Genomic DNA, 15,073 nt, shown 5'->3' with positions numbered 1-15,073 from the left:
AGTTCTTTATTATATAGTGTTTGTTAAGAAAGAGATAATTGATGTATGTATGTATGACCACAATTTAAATTTTGTTATTTCTTCAGACTTAAAGGTCCATAAAGGAATGGTGACTTGTTGTTGGTTTCTTCATGTTCAAAATGTTCTTATAATAGGTAAATGTAGAAGATCTGTTTTCATCTTAAATGGCTGCTAGTTTATATTTGTGGTTTTGTCTTAACCCTGGCAAAGACACTTTCATTGAAATTTGGGATCTTGATTCACAGCATTGTTTTCTTACTTTGGTTGGTCATAAAACAGGTGAATGGAACCTATGAATTTGTTGTTATGATAGGATGTAGGAGTTGTCTACCCTTCACTCTCCGTAAAAGAATAAGGATGAATACTTGGCTAGAAACATGGATTTAGGAACAGTAATAAAGTCACTTTAATGTACATTTTTTTAAGGTTTGGGGCTTTGTTGTCGTCAAGAATGAAACAAGGTTAATTACTGGTTGTGCTGATAGTGAATTGAGAGTTTGGAAAATTGAGTACAAAGATGATAGAACAGAAAAACGCGAAGAAACGAGAAAACGAAAGACAGCAACGCAATCTAGCGAGGATGGTGTAGGGGAAATAGAGGTATATAAGAGGTGTTTGTTGGTCGTTTCTCTGCGTCTTCTTGCATGATGCATGAAGGATAATAGTGGATGCTACTTAAATTCAGAAAACCAAAGGGAAAATTAGCGTTTTTGAGATCTTAAGTTGCAATGCGTGTATGACGTAATATTAGGATTGTTGGTGGATATTTGTGAGGTAAACTAGGACTATTGGTGACTATTTGTGAGGTATACAGTATAAGGAATGTTGGTTGATATTTGTGCATAGGATTGTTGTTTATTTTTGTGAATATTACTATCTTAGGTTAAACTAATGAAGTCTCTAATAAACTTTGTGTTTATAATTTGGCCATCTACATTAGACCTGTCACCACTGCATCAAGCATTTAGTCTAGTTTTAAATTCATAAATAAGCATTTAGTTTTAGTTTCAACTCGGACTTTAACTTCTATATTTCGAATTTCTATAGGAATTGCTTTCGTGTACAATGATTGACTCTGTCATGAGAAGCTCAATTGGTCGCGTAGTGTCGCTGTATTGCGATCTTTCACGAACTTATATTGGTTGTCATGTACGTACGTTATGTAAGAAGTTTTTATTTGGGATTTGTATTGTAAAAAATTGCTATGGAGATGATGAACATTATGTGGCTACTGCTCAGCTTTATTACAACCTAGTATCAACTATAAATGGCTTTTCTGATTGGATTAATCATACAGTAATGATAAACATTAAGTTTTCGTTCTTTATAATTCTATAGCTTATTGTATTTCATTGTACTATTTAAAACCCTAGACAATAGCAACGCACAGCTTTCTAAGAAGTGGGTTTGGTATTCAACTATGGAAAACAAAATATTTAATTTACATATCAATTTTGCTGCGGTCACCGAGAGTCGTGTTGACATCTTGAGGGAATATTCATTATAAAAGCAACTGTCTGAGTAATTTTCGTGTAATTTTTACAAACCCAGCAGAAATTCTTGCAGTAGCAAATATTACTCACTTTTCAATGGAAAAACTTCATTCTAATGTCGACCATAGATTGTCATTATTTATTTCATGATAACCAAGTTGAGAATGTAGTATTTTACGTATGTCAAAAACATTCAGGGTTATGAATGAATTTTACAAAATGTAATGAATATTTCTTATTTCACGAGAGGACTAAAGAAAAGATGTGGTTATGTGAAGATAATTTTTATTTGTTTAGGGTGCTAATTCTATGTTAGAAATGTTTCGTATTGCATCAGAAGACGAAATAAAAAAACGCTTGGCAAAAAGACGAAGAAAGATTTTAAAGAAGCAAAGGTTGTTGACTTTGAAATTTTAAAACTGTATTCAAGCTTTTTTATTCTCATGCATGTGATATTTTTTACCATTATTTATTCCTAGATCACAAGGATTGGAAGCCGACGAGCTGACGGTTAGATAATTTTTGTTACGTGAAATTTGTGTACAAAGAATTTTGACGAATCAAAATATACGTAGTTTACGCTAAGACATCACAATCTGGCCTCGTTTCTGTAACATTGTGATATTTCTCTTTATTTGTGAATAGTTCTTATATATTATGTCAAAATCCTGGAGCATATTTGGTTTTGTTTCTTGAAATGAAATTTTCGATTTTGAAAACGTAGAAACAGAAATACGTAGGAAAGAATGAGATATGCGTTGTTCCAACATTTTAATTGTGTATTTGCGCACTATTTGTCTTATTTGTTTTAACATTACTTTTATTTTATCAGGTTTCTGAAAACATCTTAGCCACCGTCGAAGACGAGATTATAAAATTACCCGATGTTAAAGCGACCTCAAAGATACGGTAAAATGATGTATGGAGTACAAACATTGTAATTCGCTTGTGGAAGTCAAGCGTTTTGTGTGAGAGAGAGAATTTTTCTTGACGTGCTTTTCTCAACGGATGTTTTTTCTTAAATATAATTAATCAATGTTGGTTTCTAATACTTTCATACACGCAATATTTTTAAGCAGTTTTACAATGTCAATTTTAAAATTGCTTGTTCAAAATGGCTGAATAAAAAGTTATTTTAAACGATATTTATGATTGAAAAGTCGTTTCTAGTCCTCCTCGTACATATGTACGTACGTCGTTCATTCACTTGTTTTGCTTTTCCGCCATTATAAAATACAAACAATTTTTTTATTCTTATTAGGTCATTTGACTTTGCATTGAATTCAAATAATGATCTAAAGGTATCTCATTATTTTTGTCCGCGATTTTATTTTATATTTGAGAAGTATGGATGTGTTAAATTGATGTTTCTGTATAATTCCAACTGTTGTTAAATTGTCATTTTGAACGATGAGAAATAGTCTTTCCTCATTTTTTTATCATCTTATTTGATTGTACATGTAAACAATGCGTAGTATAGTGGATACTATGGAATTAGTTGCATCCACTTGAAATAAGAATTTTTTAAATTTCTACAGATTTCATTATTACTACACAACAACAGCGTAGAGTTTCATGTCTTCAGTGAAGAAAAGAAAGATTCAACTAATATACTTTCCATAAAGACACCTGGTCATCGTAGTGATGTAAGGTATGTGGCTACGTAGATCTCAATAAATCTGGAATATGAAGACAATAAGTTAAAGTCTTAAATCTCATGTGCCTTTTGAAGCGTCATACTGTAACAGCTCACTTCATCTGATTGACCCCTAAGACCAAATGTATTTTTTTTTACATAGCGATTCAATGGTTAGAAATAATTGCATTTCAGAAAATGATTAATTTTGTTGTGTTGTTGTTATTTTCGCTTCATCCGCATTTTGTAGTATTTTTCACTTTAGCATGAAATCTTGAATAAAATGGATGACGCATTTTTTATTTTATGAACTTCACCCTTGATTTAGTTGATTTTTAGCTAGCTTTCTTACTTTAGGACTTTGTCATTCAATTCTGACGATTCCTGCATCCTCTCTGGTGCAGCTGAAAGTGTTAAATTGTGGAACAGGTACAATAAACAGATTTTTAAAGTTGTGTATGTGTATTTGCTTGTAATTTCTTTAACTAGAACGTACAATGATTCATATTTTTTTAAATTTATCAAGTTGTACCAACAGGATAATCATTTTTTCTGTTATGATTAAGGTTGGAGTAATTTCGAATAGGGGTGGGGGAATGAAAAAAATCAAAGTTTACTAAAAAAAACATTATGCAAGAAATTAAAATAGCATCCTGAAGGATGTAATATTACCGTAACAGACTTACGTACTCTACGCTATCATTGTTTGTGGGTCGAAAGAGTGACTTTGTCTATGTCAACCTGTGATGATTTTTCTAACAAATTTATAGATCGACTCAGAAATGCATCCGAACAATGTCTTCTGGTTATTGTCTAAGTTCGCTTTTTGTACCTGGTGACAGACACGTCATTGTTGGTACTAAGGTATACAACATTAGTGAATGTGACTTTATAAAGTAGTGAGACAATGTAAGGTCATGTGACAGACACGTTGTTGTTGGTACTAAGGTATACAACATTAGTGAATATGACTTTATAAAGTTGTGAGATAATGTAAGGTCATGTGACAGACACGTTGTTGTTGGTACTAAGGTATTCAGCATTAGTGAATATGACTTTATAAAGTAGTGAGACAATGTAAGGTCATGTGACAGACACGTTGTTGTTGGTACTAAGGTATTCAGCATTAGTGAATATGACTTTATAAAGTAGTGAGACAATGTAAGGTCATGTGACAGACACGTTGTTGTTGGTACTAAGGTATTCAGCATTAGTAAATATGACTTTATAAAGTAGTGAGACAATGTAAGGTCATGTGACAGACACGTTGTTGGAACTAAGGTATACAACAATAGTGAAGATGACTTTATAAAGTAGTGAGACAATGTAACATGTTGACCCTGTAAATTTCTTTACAGGCTGGCAAACTCCAAATATTTGACGTTTCGTCTGGTTCATTGCTTGAAACTGTGGACGCACACGATGGTGCTATTTGGTCGTTGTGTTTAGCTCCCGATAATGTAAGGAACTTTACTTTATTTAAAAAACATATTTTTGGTCCAGTCGTTGGAAAGTAACATTTTGACGTATGCTTCACTTCTCTCCCCGTCCTCAGAGGGAGCTCCAGACTACGTACGTTCATCTAGAAATGATGATTTTATCAATTTCTAGACGCTATTCGCCTCAGGAAGTGGTGACAAGGTTGTAAAATTTTGGGAATTTGATTTGATTACGGATGAGAACTATTCAACGACCAGGTATTAAATAATTTGCATGTAAAGCAACGTTTGCACTCAACGTGATTTTTATCATTGTAAGACGAAAAATGTCCATTGTCTGTCGGAGAAAAAACAACTTCATGTACTAATTCTGTTAAAGCTTGTGTTCTAAAGTTTTTTCTCTTGTTTTTCTTGTGCATTTCATGATGTTTGTAAAGAAAAGTGGTTAAATGTGACCATCCGCTTTTTGTTTGTTCAATCTCAGCTTAACATTTTCTAATTGTATGATTCAATATTGATTAATTAGTTTATGTATTTCGTTGTACAATTGGGTGATTCATTTTGTATTATTTTGTTTAGTCAAAGATTAAGTCTTTGTCATGCACGAACATTAAAGATGAATGATGACGTAATGTGTGTAAAGTTCAGGTTAGTTGTTGATATATTCGCCTGTGGGGGTGGGGAGGGTATACCTACTTATGATCTTTCATTTAATCACGTGCTAACCTTCGTTGCAGTCCAAATCAAAAGTTTATTGCCGTGGCTTTGCTTGATTTTACAATGAAAATTTTCTTCACTGATACATTGAAGGTAAGTTGTTAAATATTTTTGTACGTAGTTGATGATATTGGATAGCAGTTGATGGTATTGGATAGCAGTTGATGATATTGGATAGCAGTTGATATTATTGGATAGCAGTTGATATTATTGGATAGCAGTTGTCAGAATATTTTCATTTATTGCTTTAGATCACTTTAAAGTAGACTCCTTGTACGAAATTCTCCCATTTTTTTTTCTATGAATCACGATAAAAATGCACTTTGAGTTAGAACTGTTTCCTTTTCCTATAAAGAATTCACTAAAAAATCAACTCTTGTAAAAAGAAGGCGATATTTTTGACTTTAAGCTAGTTACGTAACATTGGATTAATGTATGCTTTCCATCAACGTTATAATTTGATTTACAGAAGTGTCAAAAATTTAACTGAATAAACATTTTCCTGTCCATTTATCCTAATTACTTTTGTATTCATTCTATAAATGTGGTTACTTTTCTCGTGTCGTTATTTAGTTCTTCCTATCCCTCTATGGTCATAAATTACCAGTTGTTACCATGGATATATCAACGGTACGTTTTATTCATATGACATGTGTTTCAAAGTGTCAACGTTTGACTGTCGTATTTGATAGCAGTGGATTGTGTTTGTGAGAAGAATCCTTAGCCTACGTCATACATTTTGTTATACGTCACATCCGTTTTAGCTGTCGCAGCTAAAATTATGCTGTTTTTTTCAAGCTCACAAGAACGGCTTCCAACTCCTTTTGATATCATGTTTTATAATATGTTTTTTATTTTTGGTTGACAGAACTTTACCACATAAAATACAAGAAAAATACGTATACACAAAAGATACATTACCAAGCTGTAAATAAGTCATTTCGCAATAGCTTTTCGAAATAGATATTTTCGAAATAAAATTACAAAGTGAATCAATTTTAAATAATGCATTAATAATTTATGCGCCAGTTCAAAAGAATGTAAATTTTGCTGGGTAAGCTTTTCTTCAATGTTGCTTTAAACCCAAACGAGGAAGTTTGGGTTTGTGACGTAAACTAAAGAATTATAAAATGAACGATGATTATGACAATGTAATGAAAATTATTAATGTCAACTACGTATGACCATGTAATTTTTACCAATCCTCTGTTGTGAAAGTGTAGAGCGTGTAGCGGTCCATCTCTTGACCACTTTGTATTAGTGAACGCTTTTCAATGGCGTCGTTATTTATTTTTGAAACTTTTCTCTGTCTTTAAATTCGTATTTTTGTTATCCTTGATTCATTTTTTACAGGATAACGTTCTCCTTGTTTCTGGTGGCGTTGACAAGAACATTAAGATTTGGGGTTTGGATTTTGGTCATTGTCGCAAATCAATATTCGCCCATGATGACAGGTACGCACAATGTAATTTTAAATGATAGATACGCAATTTTATGATGGTAATATATGATAGCCTGAAACAGTCGATTATATCCTTACAATACACTCTTATCCTATTGGCATCGTCATTATACCCTATTTAACCCTCTTACCCTGATTACATAATTGTTTTTTCATCACCATACCTTGTACGTCTATAACATACTAGTAAACCACGTCCTCAATTGTTTTATAAGTAGATTTCCTGCATATTTTTACCCGCATGTTATCAACATTACACCCTACAATACCTACATGTACTTTCATTGTATACTTTATATTCTCATGGTATCCATATTAAACTTCCTAATACCTACATGTACTTTCATTGTATACTTTACATTCTCATGTTATCTATATTACACTTCCTAATACCTACATGTACTTTCATTATGTACCTTATATTCTCATGATATCAACATTACACCTAGTAATACCTACATGTATATTCGCTATTTATATTGTAACAGCTTTAATCTTCTTTTAGTGTCATGGCCGTGCAGTTCGTGCCAAAACTCATTATTTCTTCAGTGCAAGTAAAGATAAAACGATAAAATATTGGGACGCTGACAGATTTCTTCATGTTACGACCTTAGAAGGTCATCATTCAGAAATATGGAGTCTTGCAATCAGCCATGACGGCGAGTTTGTTGTAAGTGTCAAGTATGTAAGGTTTTAGATAATGGCGAGTTTGTTGTAAGTGTCAAGTATGGAAGGTTTTAGATAATGTGGAGTTTGTTGTAAGTGTCAAGTATGGAATGTTTTAGATAATGTCGAGTTTGTTGTAAGTGTCAAGTATGTAAGGTTTTAGATAATGTCAAGTTTGTTGTAAGTGTCAAGTATGGAATGTTTTAGATAATGGCGAGTTTGTTGTAAGTGTCAAGTATGTAAGGTTTTAGATAATGTCGAGTTTGTTGTAAGTGTCAAGTATGTAAGGTTTTAGATAATGGCGAGTTTGTTGTAAGTGTCAAGTATGGAATGTTTTAGATAATGTCGAGTTTGTTGTAAGTGTCAAGTATGTAAGGTTTTAGATAATGTCGAGTTTGTTGTAAGTGTCAAGTATGGAAGGTTTTAGATAATGTCGAGTTTGTTGTAAGTGTCAAGTATGGAAGGTTTTAGATTATGTCAAGTTTGTTGTAAGTGTCAAGTATGGAATGTTTTAGATAATGTCGAGTTTGTTGTAAGTGTCAAGTATGGAAGGTTGTAGATAATGTCGAGTTTGTTGTAAGTGTCAAGTATGGAAGGTTTTAGATAATGTCGAGTTTGTTGTAAGTGTCAAGTATGGAAGGTTTTGGATAATGTCGAGTTTGTTGTAAGTGTCAAGTATGGAAGGTTTTGATAATGTCGAGTTTGTTGTAAGTGTCAAGTATGGAAGATTTTGGATAAACTCGAGTTTGTTGTAAGTGTCAAGTATGGAAGGTTTTGGATAATGTCGAGTTTGTTGTAAGTGTCAAGTATGGAAGGTTTTGGATAATGTCGAGTTTGTTGTAAGTGTCAAGTATGGAAGGTTTTAGATAATGTCGAGTTTGTTGTAAGTGTCAAGTATGGAGGGTTTTGGATAATGTCGAGTTTGTTGTAATTGTCAAGTATGGAAGGTTTTAGATAATGTCGAGTTTGTTGTAAGTGTCAAGTATGGAAAGTTTTAGATAATGTCGAGTTTGTTGTAAGTGTCAAGTATGGAAGGTTTTAGATAATGTCGAGTTTGTTGTAAGTGTCAAGTATGGAAGGTTTTAGATAATGGCGACTTTGTTGTAAGTGTCAAGTATGGAAGGTTTTAGATAATGTTTAACATAAGTTTACTTGATATGAATTAAAGTGTCAAGTGTGGAAGGTTTTGGATAATGTTAAACATAAGTTTACTTGATATGAATTAAAGTGTCAAGTATGGAAGGTTTTAGATAATGTTAAACATAAGTTTACTTGATATGAATTAAAGTGTCAAGTATGGAAGGTTTTAGATAATGTTAAACATAAGTTTACTTGATATGAATTAAAGTGTCAAGTATGGAAGGTTTTAGATAATGTTAAACATAAGTTTGCTTGATATGAATGAAAGTGTCAAGTATGGAAGGTTTTAGATAATGTTAAACATAAGTTTGCTTGATATGAATGAAAGTGTCAAATATGGAAGGTTTTAGATAATGTTAAACATGAGTTTGCTTGATATGAATGAAAGAATCAACGAAAATCGTTGTTATCAATAGGAGTACAATTTACTCAAAGATCAACCCTTATTCTTATCACTCCAGTTCAACATGCATTGTATTTCATCTTATAGATCAGTGGGTCACATGATAAATCGTTAAGACTCTGGGAACGAACGGACGAACCGTTGTTTGTCGAGGAGGAGAGAGAAATGGTACTATACATAGATCTGTTGCTGGAGCTGCAAAAATATGCATATAGTACCTGTACTTTCAATGTTTATTGTAATTTTTCTAATTAGGAGAGGGAAGCAGCTTACGAAGAAGGCACCGTAACAGGAGTTGAAACAATTATAAGATTCTTTTTACTATGTAACATGAGATACGTATGTTCCAACTTGAGCCCAACTAGTCTGTATTTGTTATATACTTTCACTATGGAAAATATCTTGTGGAAGTTGCATTTATTGCACTAAATAAATTCATTTATTTAAACCATGATGTTGTTTCGATTCCAGGTGAACAAGACACAGAAGCTGTTAAAGCTGGCAAGAAAACTATCGAAACGATCAAAGGAGTTAGTTTTGTTGTTGTATTAGCATTGCAAGTTAATTTTAATGGTTTTGTACCCAGTCCCCCCTGTAGTACCTAAAAGATACCTCAAAATTATACAGATATATCGAAAACTGTAGTACACCAAAGACATGTGAAGACTGTGCATATATGAGGCCAAGTGTTTAAGCTTACATTGAGACGTGGTACTTTGAGGATATTATAGTAGAATATAGATACTTGGAAGATAATACAGTATGATAGGGATATTTGGAGGATATTACAGTATAATATATAATATACGCCTGGAGGTTACTATGTTGATGTTTGTTCTCTTATCTTTTCATTAGGCTGAAAGAATCATGGAGGCCATTGAATTGTATAAGGAAGAAAGACAGAAAGAACTTGAACATAAAGCGAGTCAAGTGACAAAAGACAAAACGGTAGGTTTGTTATTTCTTGCTCTACACATCTACAAAATGTTTATGTTATACGTATAGACAATCTTAAATCTTAAATGAAAGGTTTGTTATTTCTTGCTCTGCACATCAACAAAATGTTTATGTTGTACTTATAGACAATCTTAAATCTTAAATAAAAGGTTTGTTATTTCTTGCTCTGCTCATCTACAAAATGTGTATGTTATACGTATAGACAACCTTAAATCTTAAATGAAAGGTTTGTTATTTCTTGCTCTGCATATCTACAAAATGTTTATGTTATACGTCTAGACAATCTTAAATGAAAGGTTTGTTATTTCTTGCTCTGCTCATCTACAAAATGTTTATGTTATACGTATAGACAACCTTAAATCTTAAATGAAAGGTTTGTTATTTCTTGCTCTGTACATCTACAAAATGTTTATGTTATACGTCTAGACAATCTTAAATCTTAAATGAAAGGTTTGTTATTTCTTGCTCTGCTCATCTACAAAATGTTTATGTTGTACGTATAGACAATCTTAAATCTTAAATGAAAGGTTTGTTATTTCTTGCTCTGCTCATCTACAAAATGTTTATGTTGTACGTATAGACAATCTTAAATCTTAAATGAAAGGTTTGTTATTTCTTGCTCTGCTCATCTACAAAATGTTTATGTTGTACGTATAGACAATCTTAAATCTTAAATGAAAGGTTTGTTATTTCTTGCTCTGCTCATCTACAAAATGTTTATGTTATACGTATAAGCAATCTTAAATCTTAAATGAAAGGTTTGTTATTTCTTGCTCTGCACATCTACAAAATGTTTATGTTATACGTATAGACAATCTTAAATCTTAAATGAAAAGTTTGTTATTTCTTGCTCTGCACATCTACAAAATGTTTCTGTTATACGTATAGACAATCTTAAATCTTAAATAAAAGGTTTGTTATTTCTTGCTCTGCAAATCTACAAAATGTTTATGTTATACGTATAGACAATCTTAAATCTTAAATGAACAATTTTAAATAACCATGACCGGCAACATCACAAAACTTTCCTAGACTAAACACCTTAATTGGGACAACGCCCTACACTGTTATAAAACCCTACCTGTGAAACCACCACCAATATTTTCCTACTCTCTAATTTGGACCACGCCCTACATCGTTATTTAATCCTACCCATGAAACCACCAATAATATTTTCTTACTCTTTAATTGGGGCAATGCACTACACTGTTATTAAACCCTACCTGTGAAACCACCACCAATATTTTCTAACTCTCTAATTTGGACCACGCCCTACATCGTTATTTAATCCTACCCATGAAACCACCAATAATATTTTCTTACTCTTTAATTGGGGCAATGCACTACACTGTTATTAAACCCTACCTGTGAAACCACCACCAATATTTTCTAACTCTCTAATTTGGACCACGCCCTACATCGTTATTTAATCCTACCAATGAAACCACCAATAATATTTTCTTACTCTTTAATTGGGGCAATGCCCTACACTGTTATTAAACCCTACCTGGGAAACCACTGCCAATATTTTCTTACTCTCTAATTGGGACCACGCCCTGCATCGTTCTTTAACCCTACCCATGAAACCTCCAGTAATATTTTCGTACTCTAATAGGGGCAACGCCCTTCACTGTTATTCAACCCTACCTGTGAAACCACCGCCAATATTTTCTTATTCTCTAATTGGGACCACGCCCTGCATCGTTATTTAACCCTACCCATGAAACCACCTGTAATATTTTCGTACTCTCTAATTGGGACAACGCCCTACATAGTTATTAAACTCTACTAATGAAACCAACATTATTTTCATACTGTCTAATTGGGACCAAGCTCTGCGCTGACCTACCCATTAAACTACCACCAATATTTCCACACTCTCTATTTGGAACCACGCCCTTCACCCTTCACTATTGTCTGATTTATACAGAAAATCCCAGTTTCGTTTTTTACACAAGTTTTATTGTTCTCACATACATTTTTTTCTTTTGAACAGCTTCCAAAGCGCGTCATTCATCCGATTCTTGCTGCCTTTGGTAATGTCAGTGTAAGTTTACTATATCTTCAATGTTTCCATTTAAGAACAACATGAAGGCCACGTGGTAGAAGGTGAAAGCCACGTGCATGTTGAACATGATTAATGTAGATATTAATGTAATGGTAAGATTCCAAGATTTACATACGTACGGACTTAGATAAGGAAAAAATGGATGAGATGGCTTTATATTTATAGCAACTCTAGAAAAAATGAGAGTTAAACGTAAAATACACAGGGTTTGTTATAATGAAATAAAATATCTTGAGCACGAAGATGGAGGCCATAAATATTGTTGTTCTACGATTGAATGCCTGTCTATGTCAACCTCCTTTTCCCGGACCATATACTTACGACGTTTGTAAAATATTTTTTCTTTTCACAGCCTGTACAGTATGTACTTCTAGTGGTGAAAAAAGTAAAGTCAAGGTAAGGTTGAAGTATTATAAAGGCAGCAAATTATCCCGTGAAGAATCGTTGTTTGTACTAAAAGTTAATTTTGAACATTTAAAAGTAAAGTATGGCAAAATGTCTCGTTACTGAAGGAATTAAATATTAAGTGTTATTAGAATACAGTAGAGAGGTATCTTATGAAGCAAGTGTTTTCTACAAAACATTTCAATTATTTAATTTCAGCGAACTTGAAGAATCATTACTTGTGTTACCTTTTGACTATGTTATTGATGTACTGAAACTTCTTCTTGAGTGGATTAGGGTAAAGTGAAATGTATTTTGACTTCTGTGTCCTTAGTCACATGGTACAGGTTTCGTTTTCGAATTTTGCTCATCCCAGATGTACGTGATTGTTTAGAATGGTTGGGAAACAGAGTTAAGTTGTCGATGTCTGTTCTTTCTGCTTCGGTAAGATTAAGACCTAGTGTATTTTTGGTTTCGATCGATATTTTTTCAATCCATCAGTATTTCTTAATATATGATACAATTGGTGAGATACCTAGGTACAGTGCTGGATACTTTTTGATTTTTTTCATATTTTGTTACGATAGAATACATCATAACAAGATCATATCCACTCCTGAACTACTGCCAGTAATAGACTCTATCAGATCACATTGTCATAGCCGAATTCGCGAAATGAAGGTAGGAAGTTGCAAGTTCAATAAACTGCAAGTATCGCCAAATTTCTCTCGTAATTTTACAATGCGCTAAACGACCGTTAATTTATTCGTGTTAAATTTTGTCGACACTTTAACGACTGTAAACTAAACATGAAAAAGTCGTCAATTCTGATTGGTTAAGAGCAATTAAGGCTTTCTTTCACAACACAGTGCCAATCTTAATACTGAGTTTGGCTTTATCTTAAAAAGGTTCATAGAATATTCTGGGGACAAGTAGCAAGGCTTCACGTGCCGTCCCTGATTTTGACTGATTGCTACAACACCCGCAACACTTCCAAACTTCCAGCCCGAGTTTGGATCGCCCTGGCGCGAAAAGATATAATGATGATGATAGAATATTCTTTTGTGTATTAACAACAGAAAAAGTATGTATTTAGAAACAAAAATATTTAAGAGTAAGAAGATTTCTTTTTTCTCTAGTTCTTTAAAATTTGCTAAATTAATCGTCTTGAGTTTTTGAGTTTTGTATTTCAAACTTCCACGGATGACTTTTTAAATTACATGAACTGAACAAATGACTTTTCAAATCATTTGAACTAAACAAAAGACTTTTTAAATTATATGAACTGAACAAATGACTTTTCAAATCATTTGAACTAAACAAATGACTTTACAAATTATTTCAACTGAATAAATTTTCTTGAATTTTTACATCGACGCCGATAAAACTATTGCACACATGTAATGATTGCTTTATTTTCAGGATACTGTTGGATTCAATTTGGCGGGACTACAGTTTATTCAAAGACAGCTTGAGAATCGTGACGTCACATTCTTTGGCGAAACACGCGAGAGACTGGGACAAATACGAAAAAAGAAGAAGACGATTGTGAGGAAATTTCGGTGAAGGTTGTTTTGTTTTTGATACTTTGACAATTAAAATGATTGTCTTCGAAAGTACGCAATGGCTGCGGTTGATTTCTGCCTATAGCCATCCTCGAAGATCCCTAACTCAAACTCTACCCTAGAGGGACACGTAAAATCCCCTTGTGCCCTTTAAATTACAATTTTCGTGATCAGCAGACGTTTAAATTTTGCATGATTCAGCAGTTATTGATACTGGATTAGACTTAAAAGCTATAGAAAGGAATTTCGTTTTTGGTTTTTTTATGACTAAATATTGGGCTAGCCTGACATGGACAATCAAATGAGTCTTTTACTTCTATGACATTAAAATACACTTTTTGCGCCTCTAATTCTAGTTCCCAGCTACATAAATAATCTTACTGCAAACTGATTTCAGAAAAGTTAAATATAAATGAAAGTGAGATCACCAAATTCAACATCACAACTATCGGTGAATACCTCCATCAAATGAAAATATAGAATTAAAATAAGTTATTACATTACGTAAATTGCATATTTCCCAGTTATGAAAAAGAAGAGTGTCACAAAAATTAAGGAGTAATTCCAACTATAAACAGGAAGAAATAATGAATCGATTAACAATTATCAAGCAATTCACCCATCTACAGTACTTATAAACAAAAAAAAGTATTTTATGAGTTACCAAAATGATTACAGAAAAAACTGCATCCTCATATGGGAAAGCACTCTTCTGGTCATTTCAGCATTCAACAAAAGGGATGTAAAATTGTTATGATTTCTCAAAGATATGGATTTACTCTCATGAAAATGACCCAACAAACACTTCACTCATATTAAGGAGCTTTACAACTTTAGACTAGATAGATTGCAAACGTACTAATTTCATATACATTGTAAAAGTTCCATACAAGTTTCTTAGCTAACAGAAAAAACTGTTTCAGTAAATAAATGACTCTTGAAAATATGAAAATACAAATGTTTGTATTGAATATTATCAAGAATATATTTAAATCTTATTTATATACAACTGTTGTTGTTAGGACTTTAGTGTAAATTTTTTTTTAATTCACGGAACCACAAATCCATTTCATCTTTCTTCTATCTCGTAAATTTTCTCAAACACGGAAGCTTTTTTAGCAA

At 32.7% G+C, this 15,073-nt stretch overlaps 1 protein-coding gene and 1 pseudogene across 1 annotated transcript; both read left to right on the top strand.

Moving 5' to 3' along the window:
- The first annotated feature begins 305 nt into the window (after nt 1-305).
- Nucleotides 306-2,563, top strand: LOC124443235 (WD repeat-containing protein 3-like). Its single transcript, XM_046993769.1, has 5 exons — nt 306-621; nt 1,069-1,170; nt 1,812-1,909; nt 1,994-2,024; nt 2,347-2,563. The coding sequence occupies exons 2-5, from the start codon at nt 1,087-1,089 to the stop codon at nt 2,425-2,427; spliced, it is 294 nt and encodes a 97-aa protein (XP_046849725.1). The 5' UTR covers nt 306-621; nt 1,069-1,086; the 3' UTR covers nt 2,428-2,563.
- Nucleotides 2,429-14,383, top strand: LOC124443244 (annotated as a pseudogene).
- The last annotated feature ends 690 nt before the right edge of the window (nt 14,384-15,073 follow it).

Source organism: Xenia sp. Carnegie-2017, unplaced genomic scaffold (assembly GCF_021976095.1).
Source record: "Xenia sp. Carnegie-2017 unplaced genomic scaffold, XeniaSp_v1 HiC_scaffold_20, whole genome shotgun sequence".
Lineage (NCBI taxonomy): Eukaryota > Metazoa > Cnidaria > Anthozoa > Malacalcyonacea > Xeniidae > Xenia > Xenia sp. Carnegie-2017.
This window is presented reverse-complemented; position numbering and strand designations above follow the sequence as displayed.